Below are 27995 nucleotides of genomic sequence, written 5' to 3' on the forward strand. Positions count from 1 at the left end.
ACACACACACACACACACACACACACACACACACACACACACACACACACACACACACACACACACACACACACACACACACACACACACACAGACTGACTGACTGTCTGACTCCTCTTTCCCTTGCTCTCAGAAACACATGGGCCTAGAAGAAGGAGCTGCTCACAGATGATTTTCTTCCAACGAATGCCTGCAGGCTACAGTGTTTCATCAGAAATGGGGAGGACTTTGCGGCTCTTTTATTTGGCTCTACACGATCTGTAACTTTTTTAATTACTCAAAGATGAAGCTGATTGGGAAAAAGTTAAAAAAAAATCTGACCAGGGAAAAGCTCCTACAGATCTACAGCACTGTGCGAAGACGCTAGATTGAGCTGTTGGAGGGAAGAATTGGGGGGAATAAAAGTCAAGTGTTTTGGAACAGGAGACGAGGGCTTTTAGGAGAGAATGGCTTCCTAGCCTGGCCATGCTTTTATTCAATTGGGGCTTAGTGGAGCCAACAGGGCCTCGCTGTCTCAGACACTTAATTACAACCCCAAGACCGTTTGCTTTGCATTCTGGGCCAGCGGCGTCAGCGGCAGCCGAGCGTTGCAGCCTCTACTCACTTCCTCCTCGATCTCTGCCAGGGATTTGATCGTAATGCCCATTAAATTGACTTGCTGCATCTGAAATCAAAAGCCAGGGAGAGGAAGAGGGGAGGGGACGGGGGGTGGGAAGAGGAAGGAGAGAAAAAACACACACAAGAAACATGGCGGTCAGGCTCATGGCTAAGTAAGCATGCTTAAAATCTTTAATCCTCCCCTCTTGGTGTCAATACAAACGGGGCTATAGTGACAACCGCCGCCAGCCAGCCAAATGGACTGCATTGAGCCAGCTCTGCCTGACTGCACGCTTTCATCACTCAGTCTGGAGTAAGGGAGGAGAGGAAGGAGGAAGGAGGAAAGAAAGAAAGAAAGAAAGAAAGAAAGAAAGAAAGAAAGAAAGAAAGAAAGAAAGAAAGAAAGAATAGGAAATTTAAGGAAAGTAAAGGAATCAAGAGGAATCAAGGGGGAACAATGTCCCTACATTCCAAATCACATTCCTTATTTTTACTATTCTACACACTACAGCTGACCATAAAAAGTATGTAGTAAGCATGCCGTATGAACACATTTGGGACTTACTTTAATTATTTCTTTCATCATAACATTGCACCGTGAACTTGCCTCGTGCTTACACTGTGTATCCGTCAGAATCGCCAAAAAAGAATATTGATTTCCACGCTTAAAATCACAACCGGATGTCCAAAGGGGAATCCGAGTAATTCTAAGCATGCCGCATCTGATCACATGTATTGGAACATCCTAAATATTCTCTACCATACTACAGTAAATAGCAGGGAAGTGTGGGTAATGGAATGCTGTCTGTACCATGAACTTAATGTGGCTCAAATAATTTTTTTTACCTCTTTTGGTTTTTCACAAAACTTCTCAGAGATCACAAAGGGCACATCATCCAGAGCTGCAAAAAAGTAAGAAAAACAACGTTTAAGGTCGACTTTAATATAACAACAACAACAACAAAGAAGAAATATTACTCCCTATTCTTGATCCTGAGCATTTCAACAAGACTAAGCGTGGGTTTATAAAACAGCAAAGCCATCAACATCCCCAGCCCCCCCCCCCTTCCTCCCCCCACACACCTCCCCTCCTTCCGTCTATGGAGAGAAGATGAAAGGCTTTTTTATTCTGCGCTGTATATTCAGCACCTCCGCGCTCTCCTCCAGCCCAGCCCTTTCCCCAACCCTCTTCCACTTTAATTACTCTTGATTATTCCCGATTCCGTCTTGTCTGAGAGATGTTCACCTCCGAGACAAAGACACACTCACACTACGCACAGAAAAGCGGAAAGACGAGAGACAAAAACAGTCTCCAGATATCAAATTTGCATGAAAATAAGCCACACTGTTCGAGCCGGCAAAAAGTGGATTGAAATGAGGACTTGCCAAGAGCGTGGTGGTATAATTAGCATTTGACCAAACAAACGAGCTTCAACAGAGCTATAATTAAGCAGGCCTGTAATTAAGTGTATGCCCTTTATCATAATGATCGTGGTTAAAATGGTGTGATGGCTGCCAGTTGATTATTAATGGTGTAACCCCGTACTGCATGCATCCTGCACTGGAATCAAGGTGTCACGACTGTCAGGCTAGAGAGCAGCCCTTTGTTTATAAAATACATTAGGGCCCAAATTAACACAGGGTGACAAGGGACACAAAGCCCCTCGTTTCCAGAGTGAAGGGAAAACTGCAGCTGCTCGGCTTCATTATAAAACTCCCAAATCTGGAGGCACAAAACTTGCTGCTGTTGGTTTGGGAGGGAGCCTCAAATATCAAGAGGCCAAGCTTCCAACTGCTGTTTTTTTATTTTTATTTTTTTTTGCCCACAGTCCATCAGGCCGCTGGCACAGGAAAAGGAACTCGTAAACGTAACCCAAAGCTGCTCGTGAGTTATCGTTTTGGAGCTGACACTACTTTTCGGTCTTTCCTGTTCACAGCAATAAGTAAAAAGTAGAAACTCTTAAAATGTCCCTTACTCTGGCACTCATTTGAATTGCTTTCCTTTCTTGGTTATGACAAAGATCCAACATTTAGATCTTTCCACACATAAAGCAGGACCCTCACCCTCTGGACCACAGGGAAGCATAGTTAATTGTATTGACTTCCACTCATCTCCAACAGTAAGAATGCAGTAGTACTAGAGTCTACAGCCACGCTAGCAGCTCTGCGATGACGGACCTGCCAAAATGCTAATGTCAGCATGCTAGCTGGCTCACAATAACCATTCTAACAGGCTGATGTCAAGCAGGTTAAACATTTAGCATATCCCATGTTTGCTTAGGGCCTAGTTAAGTAATTAATAAATACAGCTGAGGCTGATGGGAATATAATTAGCTTTGCAAGTATTTACTTAAGTATGTAGGAAATTTACATTTTGACCTGAAAAATAAAGGGATGACAAAAATGATTATGATAAATCCTCAGTGGGACATAAGTGTTCAGTTTCAAAGTGGACTCCATACAATAGCAGGGGATCACCAAAGTGATAAGGCTTTCACCTTCTGGGAACCATGAAAGTGGCAAATTTTGTGTCAATCATGGTGACAACTTTGACCTGCTGTTGGTGCTGAAGGAGAAGGAAAAGGAAAGGGGTCATAGAAGTAAGCAGGATTCACCAATGGGTGACCACACACATCAAATGTAATGGAAATCCATCAAATTGCTGCCCAGATATTCTAATCTAGGTTAAAGTGGTGGACCGACCAATCCACGGACCCAAAGACTGACGATAGCATCCCTAGAGCCATGCCGTCAGCATGTCTGAGAGACTGAAAGGGGGGTTTAGACCCAGCTGCTTTTCCAATCACACAAGGGCTGGTCGAGCCTTGAAACCCACCTCCCTGTGGCTATCTGGAACAGCAAGCAAACCAGGGCGATTGGTGTAGGTGCAATGACTTGTTTAAGCTCATAAAAAACAAGTGAATAAACATGCACTGCTGTGTCGCCGGGAGCACCAACACCAGACAGAGATAGGCAGGCAGAATACATTTGAATCAATAGCCGGCAACGGGACGCCGAGATTGTAGCCGCTGATGGATCTGCGTGGCCCCGGACAGATGAATGCACAGAGCTGAAGGCCACAGAGCTTCTTTATTGCTCAAGGATTACATTTAAAATCAGATCTCACTTTGTATTCCTCCACCATCTATAGTGGAGAGCCTATCTCACATCCAGACAAATGGAAAAGGCGCGGGAGATGACTCGGTGGCAACAAAATGGGATACCATGGAGAAAAAAAAATACAAGGGTGCAAAGGGCAAAAATAATGTAAATCCAATCTTCTGACCAGGAATTCCCACTATGAAGCATGTTCTAGCCGCTCTAATGGCCAGTCCACAGTCCATTAACTCACGAGTGGATTGCAGTGTAGGGAATTGGGTAGTTACAGTATTTGGCGTTTGAAGTATGAGAGTGCCGTCAATATGGAAACATCTGGCAGGGGTTTTTGGTACAATGACTATGCTGATGATGATGATGATGAGGATGGCGGCGAGCGCAGAGGTACAGCGTTAAGTAAGGAGGACCCCGTGGCTTGAGTGATTGTAGTGTAAAGAACGGAGTCAGCACAGGGCCCGTGTGGATCATTGCCTTATTAATGGCTCCGTCAGGTGCGATGAGCAATGGCTGCATTGTCATCTCCAGCCCCTGGGCACAGATGAATGGCTGTTTCAGGGCGGGAAGGGCTCCCTCGTACGCCGGGCTGAGCACTAATCCCTCACTCTTCCATTGTTGGATGCACTGTCACACAGGACTTCGGCGGCGCCATACATTGCATTTCCAGGGTTCTTACAGAAATGGCAGTGCACACAGGCGTACGTACACACATACACGCGCACACACGCGGCACATAAACCACGGCGAGTTGTGCTGCCGACACTGACTGATGGAAAAATATGCGTGGGCGATCGAGCGTACCCCATATTACCTGAACCACAACTCCAGAGCCACACTTTAGGAATGTTGATGAACTTTTATTTTGCGCTTCACTAATTCAGCAGGATTGCATTGATCTCTGTCTCATACGATTACTTGGGTGGGATCTGTTTTTCGCACCTGATTTAAGTGGGAATGTCACAGTCAGGGCAATCACCTGCAACTACTAGGGAGAATCTATTACAGCGTTTTACTCATTATTGAGTTGATTTCTATTGTTAAGCACCACACAACAATACGAAACAATAAGTAAAGCTGCTCAGAAAACAAGTTTGAGCTTTTTTCCAGAAGCCCCTGTATTTTATATTCCAAACAATTGGATGTTGCCACTTCTCTTTGTGCAGCCAGGCTAGACACCGCAGTACCATTCCTGTCGGTGCGACTCTCAATTTGAGGCGGATTCCTTATGCAGACCACGGAAATGCTATTCTAGTTGCAGACCCCGCGCGCTCTGTCACCTCTGCAGATAATGGTGAGTAGATGAACAGAGAGCTGGAGGAGGACCCCCTATGCCCACTCACAGCCCTTAGCCCCACTCTGACATGAGAAATAGTGCCCAGGCCTGACAACATCTCGGAGACATATTGTAGTTTATTTTGTCGCCCGGGCATGCCATCTGTGCCATTCCAATAGAGGGTGTGTGTTCAGGCTGCTGCAAGAGAGAGAGGGCGCGAGGCTCCGGGTCCCTCAGTAGCTCTGCAGCCACGGCAGGTCATTAGTCAAATTGCCTAATGAGAGAGAATACAAATGGCCCCCTACCCTGACAGGAGGAATTTTGGAGGTGTCAGAGCTCCTGACCCGTGCTATGAGAACAGATGATAGCGAGTTGCTATTTTCAGATTCTTTTAATGACTATGGCTCTATGAAACCCATTCTTTTTCTTTTATCTTTTTTTCCTGCTTTTTCAAGCCCTCTAGACAGACGAGTGGAAGGGGGGAAAAAAACTTTTCAATGTATTAAAAATCTCACTTGCAAAAGTGGAAGTGTAACTTTTGAATTATTTAAATGTTTACTGGGGAGTCAATTAAGATTATAAAAAGCATAACATTGATATCAAAATAGATCATGTAGTGAAATGATGAGGATGTTTTCTGAAAATTCTTTTTTGTTTCTGCTGGCTGTGTGCAGCTTGTTTCCCCGATCTTACTGCAATGAGTGCAAGCTTATGTTGACAGAAAGTCAGTAAGTTTATATTAAAATATGAATATCATCTTATCCAAATGTTCAAAAATGTAAACAAATGTAAATGTTTCTTAATGTTAAGAGTGGTATGAAAGACATTCAGAGGATTAATATGCTAAGAACTACATACTAATAGCCGGGACTGCTACACACAGAGACTGTGAAGTGAAAAATGAAGAGAAGACTAAGGAAAATGTAAAGAGCTGATTTGGGGTATGTCCAATTGATGAATATTTTCATATGAAATTTTTGCCATTGAGCTTACAAGGGTTGTGTGTGCATTTCCTATATGTGTCAAATTCACAATTTAACATATCTTAAAGCAATAACTATTAGTACCTTTATAGTCTACTTTTCACTATTGTTTAAGAGATGTATATGACCAATAACAAAACTAAAACATTCTCTCTTAGAAAATCAAAAACTAAATTAAAAGTTTTGAAATAGATACAAGGTTTACCTGCAAATAACAATATATTAATTTTTCCTTTGTTACTAGAGTGATACGTAATGGCAAGCTTATGTAAAATGACCCAATTTCTTTTCCATCTGTGACAAGCACTCCTTGAAATCTGGTTGTAGGTAGGGAGCCAGAAGGCAATCCCAGTCGGGCGCTGGTCCATCAGTCTTCCAGAAAGTGGGCAGAGCCAGCAACACCTACAGTGAGTTGGCAACAACCACTGACTACTCTGAGGAGATGTGTGGTTCTACAATACTGGCACTGTTAATGTTAGGTATATATGTTAAATATTTTTAATATAAAGTAAGTACCGAAATACTTCAGTGATTTGGTGCAATAACAAAATCAGTTTTTTAAAGCAATAAGTACTAGAAAAGAACTAGGAGATCCTTTTTAACTGGCTAGCTATTGAGCGCTCTCATGAAATTAAATGGACAATCAGACTTTAATCAGCAGCACAGTGTCTTTTAAGACACTGCCATGGCACTAGCATTGATCCCCAGCTGTGGCTGCTGGTAAATGTGCAGCAGAATGTGTGTATAAATGGGGAACGCCTCTCTGGACAAGTGTAAAAGCTGGCAGAGGGCTGACAGTAAATTGCATGTGCCGGATGGGACACAGCAGAAGGCACAATTACACAAATCCCCTCTTAATTAGCGGTTCTGTGGGCAAACTAACCCGTAATGATGCGAGGGATGTGGCGAGCCCCAGAAATCCTAACAAGAAACACTCACCAGCACTGGAGACTGGGTCATATGGCCCTGCTTCCCCTCAAGTAGTGAGTGACGCGTGATCTGTTTGGATCAGTGCAGCTGCATGAGATGGTTCCCGTGTCGCCCTGCGCCCCACCACCCCTAGCCCCTCGCTGAGCTACTTGCCCTCTGGACTGTGGGTAAAGGCAGCAGGCCCTGTGTGGGTATGGGTGGCATTATTAAGTCCTCCATGCTCACAGTACCAGGCAATGTAAAGTGGCATCTCACACGGTGAGTAATGAACTGTGCCAGAGTGGAAGCAGGAGGGATGACAGCCAAAGAGGCCTCCTTGGCAGCCACTAACCTGGGCATCCACCAATTTATCATCCCCTAGAACCAATCCACCAATGCTGCGCTGCCATTTGTCATTAATTATGCTAATAAGGACACCATTACTCTCCTGATGAAACAGGCGACTGTTATTAGTATAATGCATTTACAGTTTGATACATATGCATTTTCTCATTAATTTTACTGTGTGTGGATTTGCGGACTCAGAAAAAGAGAGATTTTCCATTACTTCAATAAAACTGCAATGCACTTTAAAAAATGTACCAGTATAGTGGAGCCCAGGGCTTTTCTGTACACACTAATTGACTATTATGAAATGACAAAGGAACTGTTTCATATTCCTTGCACCCTAACAAAAAAAATGGCCTCATCTACGTAAAGACGCTGCTGATGTGTTTGAACTTTTTCCACAGCAGACTTCATGGCTCTAAGCAAAGCAGTCTGAGCAGAACCATTTAATATAGCTTCTGGGAGCCCCAGATGCCCTTTTCCAAAACGACTTCATTCCCAGAATCTCATTGTGCTTTCTAAATCACACCACAGTATGTATTAGAAGATCATTAATTACAAACTTAACAAGTCAGCAGAGCCATTAAAAGATCTTTAAGGCATATTTGACCATAAATCTCCTTAAACTATATTTAATGACTGGATTTTTGTGAAATATTTTTTATCAAGTTCTAATTAGATGTGTGATAACAAACCCTGCTGTACATGGGGCAAATGAGGGAGCCGTGACAGGCCCATCCATTGAGGCTGTCCACGTCTGGACACTGAAACTAATGGAGCACTGCTTCTATCTCAGGGATGGAGAGAAAGCAATGAGGGATGAGACTCCAGAGTCCAGTCTGGTCTGCAAATGCAAAGCCATTTGAAGTCTCTTATTTGACTGTAATAAAGGTTCAAAAAAATGCCTGAGGGGCCTCAAGGCTCCTGTCAGAAATTCCATTACGATCCATTCAGGATTGATCCCCCAAAAACCTAATGGCACCGTCACACTAGGATCGATCATATTTTGGAAATAACCTGGATAGTCCAACAGGATTTTTTTTCTAAATATCAGTAGTCCAAACGTTGATAGGACTTTATTAAAAGAGTGTTTTACCCCTAAAATCAAAAAGTGCTTTTGGACTGAGGAGATGTACAAAGTCTGCATTAAATGAAAACCACAGATTTTTTATATTGTTTTTGGCTTGGTCACAGTGTTTCAAATTCAAACGTTTGCCATGATCTCTAAATCAAAACTGTCCAAACGAGTTTCTCCACAAGGAAACAAACATTGTGTTTCGATCAGATTTTTCTTTTGCTGGTCCAGAGAAAATCAAATAGTAAAAAGAAGTACATGCATGTTCTCAGCAACATCTGACTGAATGCATATTTATGACAATAACTCAACTAACATCCCTCCCACAATCTTGTTTTTGTCTTCGTAGATTGTTGTTGGGGTGATTTTTGGCCAGCTGCTTAATTAAGTTCAACATTATTCACCCCAAAATATTGAACCTACGATGCTATTTAGACATGGACCATTTGCAACTCAAATATGTATTAGGGAAATTGTACACTGTTTAAATTACAACATTCAAATTACTAAGAAGACATTTAACACAAAAATACTACTAACAATATCAATAGTTGCTGGGAGTAGCAAACAGTGTGTGTGTGTGTGTGTGTGTGTGTGTGTGTGTGTGTTTGTGAGAGAGCGAGAAAGAGAAATAGAAAGAGAGAGAGCGAGAGTATTCATTAGAGGTAAATCCTGATGAATCTGCTGAAGTCCCCCCTCTCTGTTTTGCCTTTTGCTGACCAGGGGAATTAAGAAGCAAAACGTGCTTTTAAAAAGTGTTCCTTTCATGTCCTGATGTAAGCTTTGGCATTACTTCAGACATCAAGATCGGTTTCATAGAAATCCCATTCCATCTAAAGCAAAAGCCCGGCAGTAAATCTGCCCTATACTCCCCCCCATAACACTTCCATAAATGATTCATTCAGACCAGTTTAGCTGATGCAAAACAGAATGTTAGTGAGTTGTGGATGGAGCCAGAGAGCTGCAAGTTGGAGGAACCAACCCCGCTGCTTAGTAATTTCATCAATCTCTGAGAGAGAGAGAGAGAGAGAGAGAGAGAGAGAGAGAGAGAGAGAGAGAGAGAGACAGAGAGAGAGAGAGAGAGAGAGAGAAAGAGGGGAGAATAGGGAAAGAAGAGAACGGCGTACACTAATAATAACTTTTTTGTGTCGCTATCCAGAGGTTGTGTTTTTTAATCCCTCAGCCTAAAGAATTGTGTTATTCTAAAGTATAACCCCGGCGGTGCAGAAGGAGTTGAGATCCATCACGTTTTGAGATAAGAGCGCGGCTGATCTCCTCCCTGCGCACACACACACACACACACACACACACACACACACACACAGCCTCGCACAGAACTACACGGGGAGATAAGATGGAACTTTTGTTTGAAACCTGATGAGAACCCTCTTAATGAAAGTGCCGCCCCAAAAATAATCTTTTTTCTCCATGTTAGTCAATCAAGAAATGGTGTAGTTGGGGGGAAAAAGAGGAGAAAGAAAGTCATTCTGCATAATCAGCGAGCACCATCTGGAACAATTAACCAAATTCCACAGAACTCAGAGGATCAGTCATATTGGCTTATTAAAGATCCAGAATTATACAAGTAATAAATCCTTGGAAAAACCAAGCGTACCCCTGCCTGTCACGACTATTTTAACTTCAAATACAGTGGAATACTTGATAAGGCTGAAAAGAGGAGATTAATATATGCAAATTATGGCGAGCATTTCAAAAGCCCCCCAACAACTGTCTCCTTTTTTTTCGGTCTCTTATTACAGGGCTTTATGTTTTATTCATACACCAACTCACCTGTCATATCATAAGCTATAATATTATGAGGGTATTATTAAACAGCATAAAGTGGGCCTTTAATTGGAAAGCTCCATTGCATTTTTCCAATTATTTGCGGGCAAATTAATAGCAGATGCACATAGTTTAATAAGAATTCCAATATTGTTTCCTGAAAATCAAAAATCACTGTCATCCTGCCAAGATATTTTGCAAACCCAAGTTAATTTTGAGCCTCCTATTTTATCCCTCCCTCCTCCTCCCCCTCCCCCTCCTCCTCCTCTGAAGGATGAACTGTCTCGTGTCTGTTAATTGAAGTTCCTCTAATGGATAGGGAAATAATTGCTCTCCATATTACGTTAGATCAGGGCCAATGTCAGGATTTATTTTTGATTAATGCGGTAGATATGTAAATGTATTACTTTTTATTACGTTTACCTTTTCATCAGGTAGATGTCTGCTGAATATTATAAGTTGTTCTGTAGGTAATGAAGGCAGACTGCAATGCAAACGGACCGGATGTCACATACTGTAGGTTTATATTAAGAGGTTTTAGAATTTCTTTCCAACACCTTTTTTATCAAGCATATGCTTTTTTTAGACAGATTTCAGGCATGCAAGTTTAATTACCATTAAAATGCCCTGCTTTTCTGTCAATGTAAGAATAACAGACCTAATTGGCAAAGGGACTTGGCGTGGATCAAAGCAACGTGGTGAAGAAAAAAGCAAAAGGTTGGCGCTGCGATGAAAACTTGATAACTTTTCAAATGAGCTTGAACTGTCAAGTGGGAGAGGGCTGCAAAAAAAAAAAAAAAAAATGTGAATTAGTTTTTAATATTCTGGTAATAAATGTCAAAGCGCCTGCACATCACGTCTGTACATGATGTGACTTGAGATGACAGATTTCCCAGACATGTTACCTCTCTCCCTCCCCTCAACTCGCTCTTTTTTTGTGTGTTGGGCTTTTTGTTTTGTTGGGAAAGTGACGGAGGGTTTAATCAAGAAAGCAGGCAATTCATCAATCCTAAAGAAGGCGCCTGTACAACCCTGACAGAGCGCACATGGTTTTAGACCAACTCGAACCTGGCCAGCTGTCAGCCCACACACATGCGGGCACACACGCACCCCCACCCCACACACACACACACCCGAGCTACCACCACTAACAATTAACACAAATGGGCTGTCGGCTACGACCTCACACTTGGTCTGCAGGCTATCACGTTGTTAATGAAGGGATGTTGCGCTCTCTCACTTTCACAGTGTGGTGCTGGAAGGCTGACGAGTTACACAGTCTCAAGAAATAAAGCTAAGAGAACCATCTCAGGCTAATATGGACAGCACTTGAAAAGATACATTAAGGCAGAAGAGAGAGAGAGAGGAAGGGCTGTGCAGCTGCAAAGGACAATTTTCCTGGAGGTAACTGATGACTGTTGGCAGCGTACTGTACAGTATGTGCATGTTCTTCACTGTCACTCAAACACCGTCCCAGTGGAGGAATGGCACAGCCAATGCCACATAGCCATCAGCTGTGTGTAAATGTGTGCTCCTTCAGGGCCACACTTTGCAACATTGTCTTCAATAACTTCTAATATGACTGTCACAACAACACAACCATGTATCAATCACTTTTTTTGTCGATTACATCCCTTTTTTAGATGGCAGTGAACAACAAAAAGACATATTTTAATTAATTAGATCATTCTAATAATTGTTTCTTTGTATTTAAATATTTGCAAATGCAGTTCTATCACTTGCCCATTAGTAATTGTTTTACAGCTTGACTAGATAAGATTAGACTACAGTATTAAAAAAGGCAAGGTGTAACATAGCCATACAGCCTGGGTGTGCCTGTGCTTGGAGCAGCAGGAGGAATCCTCACCACATGGTGTCTCTCTCCAGCTGGATAAAAAGCAGCCTCTCTCATTCTCCATCGTGTGGATCACACACACTCTTTAAAGCCATAGAGCGCCTCAGCCAGCTCTGAGGCTGTCATGGCCAAACTCTAACGAATTAGCCTTTCTGCTGCTTTTAGTCCTGGAGCGTTGTACAGTTAAAGTTCCTCCCTGACAAAGAAGAAGGCAATTCGTCCAGTGCATTGCACGGTACATATGTAAGTATAGCGTGAGATGGATCATCTGCGGCAGCTGTTAAATGTTCTCTTGAGTGTAATACGAGGCTCCTCTGGGGAGTCACGTTCGCTCAGATAAGCAAAAGCTCTGTACAGTATCCATCAGTGTGGGGATCTAGACATTAAGAGCGTTTGTAGATCAAGTGCCAGAGGGGGGCTGCCTTTATGTACAGGTGAAGGCCAAGCAAGACAGGAGAACTGAATCTTTTCTCCAAAATCATATAAGCACTTATAATATTAGCTTGTTTTTAAGTAATAGATCTACAGTTTAACCACCTAATGCATCTTGAGACAAACATTCACACCTGTACTTTTGTATAGTGATTGTGGTATCTGGTGCCGCCTTGATTACATTTAAAGTGTGAGACCATTTTACCTGTCATGGTGTAGTTGCCACTGTTCTGGTGCTCATAGTCAGGCCTGCTGGTGGTGGTCCTCCTGCTGGCACAAAGAAAGCAACAATGTTACCTCAGCTGAATACTAGCTGTTTTTTATAGGCCATCACGTTATAACCCTACAAACTGCACGTCAACTTTGCATTTGACAAGGACAATTATGTTCCAGGGGCCACAATTTATTTAAGCATGGAAAGCATAGAAAACTCCCTCTTTACAGAAAGGCATTTTTTTAAAGGCAAAACAGTGCACTGAAATAACAGGACAAATGTGAAGGGCAGAAATATGGTAAAAGTTAAACCGTGCCTCAGCTGCCCAAGGGCCTAAACAGACCTTTTTTGGGGGGCAGGATCTTGTTAATTCTGGAGGAACCAAGAGATTTCCATTATTCAAGAGAAGTTCGCTTCTTTCTATTTTTTTCGCTCTGCCCGTTTCATGGCCTTGTATTACAGAAAACAGCACAGAATGCACTTTGTGAGCAGTTGAAGTTAACAAACCATATAAGATTGAAATCCTCATCAATCAAGCTATCATGAATCACACCCTGTGACTCACCCCTACGGATCGATAAATCCACAGCAAGCAGGAAAAAAAAAAAGAAAAAACACACACAGCTTGGAGAGAGAGAGCTGCATAACATGACATGCTCTGAAGGTAAAATGAGCTCCAGGATGGCATTAGAAAACAAATGATCTTATAACGATAATGCAAATGGCCTGGCGATATCATTAAAAAAGAAAGGAATTGCTTTTGATTGGACGACACGTGGGCGTAACAGTTTTTATTTTTTGTTGTTGTGAGGAGACAATGAACAGGGTAGATAGAATAATGAGACAGTGCTGAATTATACAGAAGACAAGACAGATTTTTTGGGGGTGAGCAGGTGTGAAGCTGCAAATAACAAAGTGTGTTTTTCTGCATCTTGTTCTGGTATTTGGTCTGTTTATGGATAATCATTCTTCACTTGCTGGGTGGGTGGGGGGGGGGGTGTAAAAATCTAAATCTCTTAAAATTTAAGACTAAAGGAAGATCTGCATATTCCATGGATGCTGCTGCGCCGTGAGTTGTGCCTTATCTCTGGCATGAGATAAATAAATGCAATAATTCCCATCAAGAGCAATAAAACAAGACTTCTGACAGGCGGTGGTATTTATGAGCTGAAGCCTGCAACTCAGATTTATTTGCAATGAAAGGGTCGACTTTTTCTCCTCCTCATTTACATCGGCATTTGGCCATGTTAAATCCAGGCCAATGGTGAATTTTTAAAAGGTTGGCATCAATCTTGTGGGGGGGAGACGATTGCCATATCCAACGCGGGCTTCTTTTACCTTTCAAAGGTTGATTCCACTGCTGAGGAAGAAAGGTACACATCTTTCAAAGCACAGAGACATCCCATCATGGAACTGATAGAGTGGAGGTGGGGGGGGGGGAATGGTTTAAATGTCTTTTTAGGGCGTCTGTGTTTGCCTTGTCAAATGAGTACTCGGAAGAAATAAAGAGAACGAAGAAAGTATTAACGCGTTGTATTTATCTACGCATCTGAAAATGTGCAAGTGGTACTTAAAAATCCCAAAGACTCGGCAAGAAACCGGGGGAAAAGTGCTCGTGAAATGCTTTTGTGTGCGGGAAACCTCCTCCAAGGTTGCTTTTCTCCCATCTGTTTGAAACACAAAACTGTCTCAATCCAAATTGGTGATTTCTAAATACAATTTAAGGTGCATTGGAGAGGGTAGCATATGGCAAATCAATTAGACATCTAATTCTTAAAACAAAAAACATGGCAAGTGCATTTGCTAATCAACAGCAGTGGTGGTGGTGGTGGTGGGGGCTCCTATTATGTCGGCCACTGGAGTTTTGACAACAATTAATCCTCATTCCGGGCGAGGAGAGCCATATTGACACATATTCCCTAATTTGAATATTCAATTACAGTGTAGTTCCTCATCAAATTAAGAGTAAAACTGGGAACACGGCCTGAAAGATTTTACACAATTACAACGTGGATCGAGAGTCTTGTGTTCCCCGTGAAATCTGCCAAAGTTGAAATCATATTAGTACGGCAAAGCAACTCACAAAGCCGAGGATCACTTGACAATATGAATTACAGTTCAACTGACTTTTCTTCTATGGTGTCCTTTAAGTTTTTCCAGGTGGAATAAGGGAAAGAGTTGTCTGTGAAGGAGAAGTGAAAGTGGGAGAGACAGTGGGGACAGACAAGCGCTAGTCAGTGGAGAGAGGTATAAGACGAGGATGAGAGCAATATCGCTGAAGAGCCCCGGAGCTGCGATATACAGAGCGCTGGAAGCTCTTGTTTTGACACACATCCTGCCTTCCGCCGTGACAACATCTCCACACCTTCCTCTCTATGCGCCGACAGTGCTGCCTTTTGTGGGAGCTGCTTTTCTCACCCATCATTATCCTCCTTTAAGCTCGGTGTGTCAGCTATTGAAAAAAAAAGAAAGAAGAGGATCTCTCTCTAAGTATGGCGGCAAATCAACCCAACAGTCTGAGCCCATCAGATCTTAGCTGATCATTCCATCATTCCTGGTATCCTTCTCTAACTTGATCACCGCTACTTTCTGTGCAACTTTTTTTCTCTCCGAAAAAGCAGACAAAAGTAATGAGCAAGATTGAGCCGGGAGCCATTGTTCTCCAGCACTTCAGATGGGGAGATCTGTCAGGAACACACACACACACACACACACACACACACACACACACACACACACACACACACTGACAGTCATGGTGTCGCTTCCTCTCAAGAGTGGATGTGCAGTGGGGAAGTCTTGGTTAACCAGTGAGCAATGAAAGCCCATACAATACTCCTGGAAGCAATGTGTGTGCAGTGTCACAGGTGGAAGACAGCGCCATCCAAAACGTATTGATACGCATGCCATATTCTGACACTGATGACTCTTCTAGGCTTCGGGGGAAATGCCAACTACAGTATGCAATGGTGAGAGGGGGGAAAAAAATAACTTGGCCTTGACACTTTTATCGCAGGTACAGTTTGATTTAAAAAGTGTCCGTGTGTACAATAGCCTATTATTCTAAGAGAAATGTCAAAAACCTTGATTCTGAGTGAAGCCAAAGAAATTGCAATATTAGGAGCAGGACTAATTTATGCCAGCAGTCACTGTAGAGGTCAGATATCAGCCTCAGCAATGACAGTTTTATCAGGAGGACAAATGGCAGCGTTGGCCAGGAGGGAGGAAAGGAGGGAGGATACTTTACTGGACACACTAAAAAAGGGCCGGCCGGATGGGGCAGGTTTTTCCCATTATAAAGTCCAGGGAGCGGCTGATACGGTCGGGTCTTGACAGAGAACAAGCCAAAGTGGTTGACATCAAGCTGCGGCTATGAATCAAAACAGGAGAACACTGTCGCCAGGTTGAATCGCATCAGACAAACTCGATAAAGAGACATTAAACACACAAGGTTCAAAAATGCATTTGCACGGAATACTGCTCAAGAGGCATGTACCCAAACAGTTTCAGTGGCTCTATATATATGTGTGTGTGTGTGTGTGTGACAGCCGGAGCCGATGAGAAAATAACAATTTTAATTCTATCCTAGGGTTAGTTTAGTTTATTTATAGTTTAGTAGTTTATCCTTAATCCTGCCTGAATGGATGAAATGAATTTAACTTAAAATAATTATTACTTGATTTAAGTGTCACCTTTTACAGGGTTTCTGCCCGGTTCACCGAGTTAACTTGAAGACTTTGTGAAACTTTTTAAATACCACATAGAATGCAGTTTAAGAACTGTTTCACAACAGTCCCTTAATCCAGAAGGGACGATATGGCCTAGAATGTTGTGTTATTATATAACTTCTTTCCCTTGACTTCCCAGCACTATATCACAAGAATTCTTTCATTATTTTATAATCAATGAGGCCTGGTCCTGGATAAGTGGCAGAAAATGGATGGATGGATTACCCAATTAAAAAACATTCAATCTTTTATGAGGTGTTAATCAATTAGCAGATCCAAAGAAAATTAGTTGTGACATTTGAAAATTGGATGATTATAACCTATGAAAAGTATGAATTAAGATAGTAAACTAAATATGTATATGAATGTTGGACTGTTGGACGGACAAAGCGTTTTAAAGACATTAACCTCTGCTGTTTTTGACTCGCTTACAAGGATTGAACAGCCTCCTATGTGCAACAAGCCACTTTCAAATTCAAAACTTTTTTTCAAGGAAACTGAATTCAAAGCTTTTAAAACACTTTTCTAGGCGTGCAGATACCTAGTTGTTTTTAGCTGACAAAATAAATACAAAAACAATTCAAACACAACACCTAAGCCTTGATGCAATAACAGTGTGCATCCCTTAATGATGCAACACCCCGCAGGTACTGTGTACTGCGGCTCTGTGCACACTGGAAAAAAACAAACTGATTTGCGGTTTCCGTTTGTACACAACTCTAACAAGCTCTTGCTGCCTGAGGCAACTTTACATTTGAGAGGGATCACTGCAGCTTTCAAAATTATAAGGGTCATTAAAAATGTACACAATATTGACTGTATTTAAAACATCTTTTCCACTGACTGTAAAGAGCACTTAAATTTAAGAGGTGCTATTCTCCAAAGGCCATAAAGTTGTTATAGATAGCCTGAAGGAGGCATGGAGGAGAGAATGTTCTCTTGCTGAATATGAATAAAGTCTAGCAGGGTGATACTACGCAGACAGTGACGCTAGAGCACTGTACTTACTTTAGCAATCAGGGAGTGTTCAAGAGCCGTTTATAAATCACTGTGTCAAACTATCTAATCTGTGACTTTAAAGAAACTACAGAAATATTTATAGCGGTATGTATGGTTGACTAAAGTGCGTGTAACTACGCAGGGAGGATGCCAGATAAATAGTCAAAAGAACTGCTGCTGTCTAAATTGCCCACGGTGCCGTCCTTATGTGTCAGTGCATTATGGATGGAAATACTCTCAAAAGAAGACTCTCTGACTGTGGAATGAATTTTAATGTTCATACAAAAACAGCAGCCTGTGATCTCAGCAGGCATCGGGATGGGGGGGCTGTGTGAGTCGCTTGGAGGTGCAATTTATTCCAACCTCTGAGCCTTACCCACTTGAAAGTGGGGCTTCAAAAGAACGGAGGATTACCGGTAAGAGCTGCGAAGGCGTACACACACTGGCCTGGGCGCCCAGCCATCAGTTCAACCCATCAAATGTTATTGACCATCCACTTCCTAAATATGGACAATTCCCCCATAACCCTTCCCAGTCTGAACTTGAGGTTTTGAAGCCACAGACGTCCAATTTTATTGTTCTCATCCCGACTGAGTGGCCACGTGAACAGAAGATCTGTGTTGAATAGGCCTGCTGCTGGCATCCACCACACTGGCCTGTTGCAGCTTTTTAAGTGGCTTTTACTCAGCAGCCCAGCGCAGGATGGCAAAGCACCCGCACTCCAAGCTTGGCAAACCCCTGCCAGCCAGCGGCCCCGTGCCAAGCCAACCCCTCTCTCCACAGGACCCCGCACCGAACGGAGTCTCAATTGTTTATTTACAATTTGCTGTGGAAATCCCCCCAGTTCTTGGTTACGATAAATAATTGAGCTGTTTGATCTGGACACAGTACAAAGGGCCTGCTATGGTACACTCTGAAAGGCCTGAGGCAGGAGGAAGCTTGAGCAGAATGAGCAGACGAGGGCATGAACACACTCCAGATTCTCAGAGCTCTCTCCTCCCTTCCTCTGCAGCTGTCTCTCCCTCACTCTCACTCTCTCTCTCTATCTCTCTCTCTCTCTCCAGTGGCTACATCTCCTCCTCTTTGTCTGCACAGCACAACACTGCCTGTCACACAGCAGTCAAGAGGAGAGACCTGCCTCGGCCCCTTGCGGGACACAAACCACAAATAGCAGGAGTTTAGCCTCATTTCACTCCTGTTCTTGTTGAGGGGATCCTGTCTAGTTAGCCCTATGTCTTTCTCCGGTTAAACCTCAGCTAGCTTGTTGTCCAGCCACAACCTTTTTACAGCAGATTTCACCGGGAGTGATCAATTGCTCGTGTCTTCATTGTTGTACATATGGTAGAGAGGTACAGAGGCGTAACTACAAGCTCCAGAGTAAACTGGGCGCACAAAAAAAAGAAAGAAGAAAAGTTAAAGCTATAGTGGCTAACTTTTTCATATAAGAGAATGTCGGTTACATTCAAGCCATTGCCAAATTAGTTGACACAAAGTTGAGTAAGCCTATCAGCCCCGCAAATATTGCTCTGTATTTATCAGCCCCACAAATATTGCTCTGTATTTCTGAGCAGAAGGCATAAAATCCATGCAAGATCACTGAAGGCTTACCTTCATGTAGATGCTCCGACTGTGTTGTTGTAATTACTCAGAATTACTTATGGGGGCAACATAAGTTACTTACAACATAAGTCACTTTAGCTTTAAAATTCAAGCGGCACTGCTGAATATTGTGGCGTGATGTTACCTCGCTATGTTGAGGGGAGCGTGACTGTTCGTTGCACTGGACGTTTCCTGGGACAACTGCTGTCGAGGGACATCACCCATTCGGTACCATACACCCATATTGTTTATCTCACTGAGTAAAGAGAAACACACAGGGTTTAAGTTCACTTGGCTTTAAACAGCTACGTTAGCAATCCTTCATGCCAATTAGAACATGTTTCATAATAGTATGGTATGATGATTGATAGAGGATACAAAACATCGCAAATTCATTTATTGAGTGCCAGACAGCTCACCCTACGCAGGTGTAGTTAACAAGCTGGTACTTGGACTTTGCAGTGATCTGGATGTCAAACACAGCCGTCTGGGCAGTGGCACGAGGGCACATTTTCACACAGAGCCTCCTCTTCCTCATGGCACTTTCCTCTGATGAGTCAGGTACACACACACACACACACACACACACACACACACACACACACACACACACACACACACACACACACACACACACACACACACACACACACACACACACAAGAGGGGTTTCAGACAGGAATTGGCGGTCGCATATCTAATTCTGTCATCTCTGAGATTCAAGCTTTAAAATAAAAATAACTAAAGGCATGTTTAACCTCCAGGAGAAATATATTTCCACAAGCCTCCCACTTATGCTTTGCTATTCAGTCATTACCAGCCTCAGAATAAGAGATGAGCTTATATCAGTTTCTGGGCGACTTGCTGTGCTCAAAGGGAAATCAGTGGACAGCGGAAAGCCACAAAATCCACATGCGTTATTATCATTTTTATCATTTTGGTAGGTAGAATGACAGAAGCAAGTGAATCTTCCATCAGCTTTAGTGCACAACAGGGATTTAAAGAGGATATTCTAGATAGGGAACTCATACATAATGCCACATGTATACATTAAACATGGATTCACATACAGTAATAAAACATTAAATTACACCAAAGCCAAACAAAACATAATCTCTTTTCTTCATTCTGGCAAAAAAGAAAAGCATTGCCATGCTTCCCTATATTGCATCCGTGCCTCGCTCATTTATTTCCCCTGCAACACTAGAAAGTGCAGTGTAAATGCAATGATAATAAAAATAATAAACAAGCTGTCCTCACTCCCCACACCAAAAATATTATTACATTTCCGAGGCATGGATAGTGAGGGGGGGAAATACATAGCACTCAAAAAGCACTAAAGCATTGGGGAATGCATTTCATTAATATTAGATAACCCCCATCCACTCGTCCTCTCCCCAAATAAATACATAAATAAATAAGCCCCTCATAAAGAAAAGCACAGCTCCAGCTGAGATAAACAATGACTCATGATTCCCCTTCTCTAGTACCTCCAGGGCAAAATGTTTATTTTATTCCCACAGTCTGCCATAAATTAAGCTAACCTACACCCATAAAACATTCACTATCTCAAGCAAAGCTGCCCCTGAGGACCTGCGCATAAGCTGGTCGGAGAGTGAGAGAAAAAGAAAAAGAGGGAGAGGAGGAGGAGGAGGAGGAGGAGGAGGAGGAGGAGGAGGAGGGGAGCGTGCCTGTGTGGTCTGTGGTATCGACTGTTTACTTACTTGTGTCCAATGTTTCCTCCACAGGTGTGAAGCCCTCTGGCAACACGTCCTTAATGTCAATCAGCTTCATGTCCACAACAACGTCAGGCCCCTGAAAGATAAGAGAAAGCGCTGGCAGGATATTTAAAAATATGGATGCAAATTTAATTTCTAAAAAGGACAGAGAGCGAGAAGAAGAAAAAGGTTAGTCATTTTTTTGGAGGACTCGGGAAAAGAGAATGTAGAGTCAATGATTTACTAAAAGCTCAGGAAGTCTCTAAAGAGAAGGCTTGACAAAATAGCTGAAGTAATTACGCTCTAATAGCGTCTTCTTTTCTTTTTTTTTACGACGAGAGAATGCATCTGTGAACTTGTAATCATCCTCAACCTTTTGGGCGAGAAGCTGTGGGGCAATGGGAGATAGAGTACAGGCAGCCTAATCAACAGAATGGGACTGGTTAAAAACAATCAGGGACAGTGTAGTTGACATTTTCAAGCATGACTCTTCCCCTGCCTGCTATTACATTTTCATTTTTTGCCATAATAAATTGCAATAATACACAGCGGCGGCAGAGAGTGGGGCGAGCCAGGCGTGACTTGATGCGTCCAAAAAAAAAAAGGCTGAATTTCACTGCTACTGTTGCCCGACAGTCATTACCATTAGAGACATTTTTTATTCATAGTTTTTATACTGACTTAAGGAGGAATATGGATGGATGTTATTACTATGCATGAAACCCCTTTTTGTGTGTCTTTTCCCCCTTTTGCAGCAGAGATTTCTTCCATCAGGGCCTGACAAAGGGGGCTTTCTACCTCCAGCCCAGAGTATGATAAATCACAAACTATTTACTTCCACCCACGTAATCCAGGGGCTAATTTTACAGAATCTGTTTTTGTCATAGGCAATTACAGTGGGGGCTCCATTGACTGGCAGACAAAATAGCCTTTGTTGATGGCTCTGTCATGTTTTATTTGTGTCAAAGTCTTTAAAACAATGTGGACACACGTTTTAAGATAATATACGTGAAATACGGGGAAGGCTATTTGTATGCTATCTACTAAACTGAGGACCAGATTGAGCTGGGGCACAAGGCAGCCACTGCCAGGTTAACTGGCTTTTAGAGGACATACTGTAAAAAAGAAATAAAAAAAATAATAAAAAGAGACCTGATTAAGTCCTGAAATTGAGCTGATGTGGAATAATAATACAAATGCAGGTTTTGCTTATAATACTGTCTGCATTATCTACCTGCAGCCCATGGAAACAAACAGAATAGACAGGTAAAGTGCATGAGCTGAGGTTAGACAGGTTGATAATGCTAGAGATGCACGCAGGTGTATTTATGGCCACACAACAACTGACAGCCAATGCAACAACACCTCAGCTGTAGGCTGCAGTCAGGGGATGAGTACATAAATGACCTAAAAACATTATGAGAAACATTCAAAGATCATCTCAGCCACAGAAAAGAGTCAATGCTACTCAAATTGGGAGATCTATGTATAGGGACAACCATACTGTAAGTTATGTTGGTGGATGGATGTCTTAAATAAAAAGAAGTAGTACATTCATATTCACAATTACATTTGCTTCATCTTTGAACAATCACTGGCTGGTGGTAAACATTAATTCTATAGGGACGCTGTTTATTGAATAAATTGGAATAGCTAAAATACATCTCATTGTTATATCATGAATAAACATAAATAATATCCTCGGGAGGACGTACACCATGAAACATATCCCACCAAGGTATTATTCATCTGGAATATGCATGCAAATTCATTATATGTAAAAGTTCAAAACGGCACTGCCAGCGTTGGCCTTTTCTAAAATGGGACTTTCGCTGATCAAAGGGCAAAGTGCATAAAGATATTCTGGCGGCATGGAAACTGTGCTGAGAGCCGCTGGCAAAACACAGAAAAAAGGTGCTTGCAGATGAGGTTTTTGAGTGCAGAAAGCATAGGGACAAGGGAGAAGTTTACATTGGCACTCACAGGTTTTCTAGTGAAGCAGAGGTAGCGGGTGACCTTGGATTTGAATAAGCCGTCCTTCCACAGGTCGGCGTCAGAGCCATCTGTTGTTTGTGCAACCTACGTGAAGAAAAGAAGAAAAAAAACAAAGACAGAAGAAAAAAACAAGGAGATGAAAAAAACATGCAGGAGGTGGGATAAAGTTAATGTATGTATGCCATGAGCGTGTTGCTTTTGCCTCTTCCCTTGCATACTAGCCTTAATTAAGGCTTGCCAGCACTAGCGCTCCATCTCATTAGTGCTCTGCGTGGGTAAAGGAGTCTTAGCCTCCAAAAAAGGTGGCTAAAAATATCATCCCTCGGGACCAGGCTGATTAAAGATGCCCTGACAAGGATCTGCTCTAATAAGGGAAACCAAACTTCAATGTGCTTATGTGGGAAAGAAGGGATTATATTTGGGGTAAATGTAAAAATGCATCTTTTTCTTTTAAGCCCTCTGTGGTATCCCTTGAGCAAAGACCCAGCTAAACTGAGAACGCTGCACATGCACAGTAAATACTTGTACTGCTCTGCTCCCTGTGTGGATTCATACTCATATTTAATGAAACTAGTCTTCAAAAAAACAAATTACTCCAGATTTAAAGCAATTTAATATGTATGCCTAAATATATTTAAATCCTAAGACCTATCCTGTTGATCCTTGTATGTGCAATAGGCTCATTTATATAGTTGTAAACGATCAGTGGAGTCAGTAAAAAAATAACAGATTGCATTATATTGACAGCGTGTAGGCACCACTCAAGTCAAGCTCAAGGTCCTACACTACATTGCTATGTAAATGTAGGTGTGCGGGACAGAATGATAAAGCAAATTACAGCCCCCGCAGACAGCATCGCAGAGATTTTTTTCCCCGTCGTTCCGGTAAATGTGCTCGGCTCCGGAGCGTCATGTTCCATTGGCTATCATGTGAGAATCACCTAAATAACTGCCAGGGTTATTTTCTAAAGGGATCCTTTACAAAGAAGAGTCAATCTAATGAGGTTCATTCAAATGAAGAAGTCATAGATCTCTGCACCCACACACACACACACACATTACCCCTCCCCTTGACAATAATGATGAATGACCTCGGTGACTGGGGTGGGGGGGATACATGGCATGGGGGGGGGGGGGGGAGATTCATGAAAAACCACCACTGACTAGATGGGATGAGAGCACAGACTAGACTGGGGAACAGAGATGGATAGCGGGATGAGAGAGAGAGAGAGAGAGAGAAAGAAGCAGAAGATGAGCGGAGAGAGAAGGATGGCGGGGCGTCTCCAACAGCAGTTCCGTGAAAGGTCCCAGAAGGAGCCCTATACATCACAGGCCTTTCCTTCTTTCCTTTACAAGACAACCCGTCTCGGCCACCTTTTCCAGGTCAGTAGCCAGCGCGTCCTGTCAGCGTAAACAAAGGGCTCGCTTTGTGAAACCCAAAGTCAAGTTGAGGAGTAACGAGGGCACGGTCCTCCCAGGGACCCACCTCAGGCATCATCCTGCCACAGGCCGCCGCCGCCGGCAGCAGCAGCAGCAAGGATGCCACGCGGCTTGAATGTGAAAACGGCAACGGCAGAAAAAAAAGGCTTGTGTAAAAAGTTGCGATTGCTCTTCTCTCAATACTTTCAAGTCTGCCAACGCAACGGCTCCGTCATTACACAGACTTCAATGAGACGAATGCCACATGTCATGATAGAAGAGACGTCACGGCTCTGATATTGAAATATGGCTGTATTGTATATCATTTGATTTTTTTCAAATGCAATGACAGATTCATTTTGCCACTTCCTAAAATCTAAAGCTTACACACACTGATCCAAAGAAGCCCACCTGTGAAACAAGTCTTTAGGGGGCTGTTGAATACTCCTATTGAAGGATCTCTGGAGACAGACACCACCAGACAGTTGCTATGAAGCGCCGAGACGCACAGCTGTGAATAAAAAGATATAAAAGGAACACAATCAAAAGCCTCTGGGGAGAGAAGCCAGGTGGAGGAGACATGAGAGAGCTACAGGGAAACAAACCAAGCCCCTTCAAAACGGAACAGAAAAACTGAAAAGAGCTAAGCTAATCCTTCTGGCCTAAGCTTCAGAATTTAGCACACAGTCATGCAAAAGTGGTAACTGATTTCTCTACTTACTCCTGGCAAAATAATCCTAGTTCCTAAAGTTCTTTTAGATGTTTAAACGCTAGTTAGCTAGTTAATGTACAAGTAGCTATTGGGTCTGTAAATCCAGCTAAGCTTAGCTATAGACTTCTTCAAATAAACTTAAATATCATTAATGAGTATTATGAGCGTAAAATGTCAAGATTCTCAGGTGAATCTAAAAGCACATGCATATGGCATTTTGCAACCCTTGCACAGAGCGTGAGTGTGCGAGAGTCTTCTCGTTTGATGTTGGGTGGCTGCTGGGGCTCCAGCAAAGCTCAGGATCCCAGCGGAACAGTGTTTGATCTGGGCCTGTGCTCTCTTGTGTTGGAACAACCTGCTCAAGTTCAGAGATGTGAGCGCATCGTATCAGAGAGCAAAAGAGTTAATCAGCCCTTTGATCTGCTGTATAAAAAGTATGCTAAGTATGGTATGCAGGCAGTATTAAGGAAGAATTCTAAAGAGAGTCTAGTATGAAGGGGGGGGGGATCAATACACTGGAATATCCTGAGACTTCCCCTTCTCAGTGCAGCATTAGTGCACGAACGTCGAGCATTGATATTCTTGCTTGTTTTTTTCAGGTCTACAGATGAAAGACCACATAGTGATGTTCAAACCACATTCTTGAAGATGGAATAAGTGCATTTGAATAGGGCTTTAGAGTCTGAAAGGCCTTGAATATTTACTCAGAGGCTAACTTTACTAGACTTTTTATTCACAGGTAGGAATTTGGTATTTTATTACCTTCTATTTTATAAAGGAATGACAAACGAAGACTGAAATATATCACAAGATATGAGTATGAGTATTGAAGATGGTCTCACAGCTATCTGGAGTATGACCCTGTTTTCATATACATACATACTGTATCTATCTTATCAGGGACTAATACGTCACACAGAAAAGGGGCAATGCCACATTCACATCGATTAAGATTATGAGGTTGATGCTCATGATAGCAGCTCTGTGAGGTTGTACACAGGCGGGACAGTGCTTGTTGTTGAATGCTAGTGTAAAAATTACATCTGGTAGGTTTAATGTTGACATTGTTGAACATCTTATTTCATTCAGTGTGTTACCATGCTAACACTTGCTATTTAGCACTAACACAAGATGGATGGGAACATTAGCATTAATTCATGGTAATTTCATGGTAATTCTTCCAATGTTGTTTTCATTTCACCATTAAACCCAAAATGTTAAAAGTGGCAGTAGAGGGAAAGTCACAAGTTTAATTTGGCATAAGTCTGTTGAGATATTCACATTTCAGTCTGGACAAATGTGGTGGACTGACCGAGTGACTGAGAGGCTTTGACAAACCTAGAGCCACGCAACTAACATGGCTGGAAAAGAAAATCCCCATTATAAGCTATTGGTTTGAAATAATGCCAAATGCATTTTTAATTTTTAATTGTTTAAAACCAACAAGAGTAGGGGTATTTTCATTCGAAGGGCTTTAGTGATTATCAGATTTGTGTATACTTGTTCCCACTATGCCCAGTCATCTTTGTTTTTGCTGCAGCTTGAATTTATCATTTAAATCCTGATCCAAAAACCCCACATAAACTAATGTAGTGCAATGACAGGTTTGACAACATTTGTTTAATTATATTAATTTTCTTGCAGTGACTTTCTGCATTCATATGTAGGTATATATAATATGTAGGTATACATTTGCAAGCCTAAACTATTTCCAAATTTCAAACTGCTCCTCTACTGCCTGTGGGTTAACACAAAAGTATTAACTGAGACTGTATAACTGAGATGAACCAGTGACACTGCTAGCTTTCAGCCCTACAGAAAACGCACAGTATATTTGCACATCATATGAAATGTATTATTGGCGCAATGGAGCAGCAGAGGAGGAAGTCTAATGGGGCTTCTCTCTGTTTGTCACTACCGTGTGGTGTGTACACTGTTTCCCTGCCAGTGGCTCCGTTCTGATGCCAACCCACCATCGTCTGCCAGGGATTAGAACTAGCTGGGTGGGTAGGGTGGAGCAGGAAGACATACAGAAAAAAAGAGAGGGACCAGGGGAGGTTTGGGGGCATAGGGTGAAAGCACAGAAGAAGAAGAAGTATGTATAGGAAGAGAGAGAGAGGAAGAGAGAGGAAGAGAGTTACTGCCCTTGAGCTTGTGCTGTGCTTTGTACAACTCAAACAATCTCTTTTCTTTTTTACCCTCACAACGCCAATACTGCACTACATCCTTACACATTCTTCTTATTATAGAATGTGTTGGTATTTGAGTATAAGGGAAACACATGGGGGTAAAAACGTTGGTGGGCATCGACCAAACATCATTAAACCATTGCCCTTGGTGTGTCTGTGAGACTGGTGGCAAGCAACCAATAACAATGTCAGGAAGGGAATATTCATAATCATCAAAGTAAACTTGATGAATTAGTCATCGGCTCTAACAAAAGAAACCGGTTGGAAAGCTGCCAACATCCTGGCTCTAAGTTATGCTATACAAGCAGCTACACGTACATACAGCTGAAAGCAAAAGCACAAACATACCAAATTAAAAAGAATATATTTCCAATAAGAAATTCACTTAGTGACATTAAAGCTGTAGTGCGTAACTTTTTCATATCAATGAATCTCTGTGACATTACCCAACCAAGTCGGTTAAGTCCATCAGCTCCAAAAAACTCTCCCTGTATTTCTCAGTATGGCATCGTTTACAAATTGGTGTCAACCCCGACACTGGCGCAGGATTTCAGAAAAATCCCAAGAATACAAGAAATAATTCAGTTATTGATTCTACTGTCAAGAAAAAACCTGGAAGTACAGCAGAAGGAATCAGATTTGTGCGCAATCACCGTAGGCTTACCTTGTGTAGATGTGCAGACAGTGTTGTTGTAATTATTCAAAATTCCTCATGAGGGTGACAGATGTTACGCACTATAGCTTTAAAGCCCCACGTATAAGACTGGGAAAAGCATTTTAAAGTACCTCAAAATAAAATACTCTTTTGTTTTCACCTGAAGCTTTTATAGTTAAGCAAATAGAGATAACTGTGTGGATCAATCTAGGTTTATTAGACTCAACTGTGTTTTAAGCCAAATGGTCCCCTACAGTTCAAAATGAATACTCACAATATAGTAGTCATCTGGCGCCTTGTTGAGGGCAGTGACTACTCCAACCACAGAGATGGGATCTGAGGGCAGCTCGCTGCTCACTGTAGACATGTTGAAGCTGCATTGGAAAGACAGAGGAGC

General features: G+C 42.3%; 1 protein-coding gene across 1 annotated transcript; it reads right to left on the minus strand.

Annotated features, from left to right (window-relative positions):
* Window positions 1–526: 526 nt before the first annotated feature.
* Window positions 527–27965, minus strand: mvb12bb (multivesicular body subunit 12Bb; the record flags this gene model as incomplete). The annotated part of the gene is made up of 8 exons (XM_080044729.1): window positions 527–664; window positions 1444–1499; window positions 12577–12638; window positions 19057–19167; window positions 19331–19460; window positions 20636–20726; window positions 22613–22708; window positions 27873–27965. 8 exons carry the CDS (start codon window positions 27963–27965, stop codon window positions 527–529), a joined length of 777 nt encoding a protein of 258 aa, XP_079900855.1.
* Between the last annotated feature and the right edge of the window lie 30 nt (window positions 27966–27995).

The sequence above is a fragment of the Ammodytes marinus genome, assembly GCF_949987685.1.
Source record: "Ammodytes marinus genome assembly, chromosome: 2".
NCBI classification, from domain to species: Eukaryota; Metazoa; Chordata; class Actinopteri; order Uranoscopiformes; family Ammodytidae; genus Ammodytes; species Ammodytes marinus.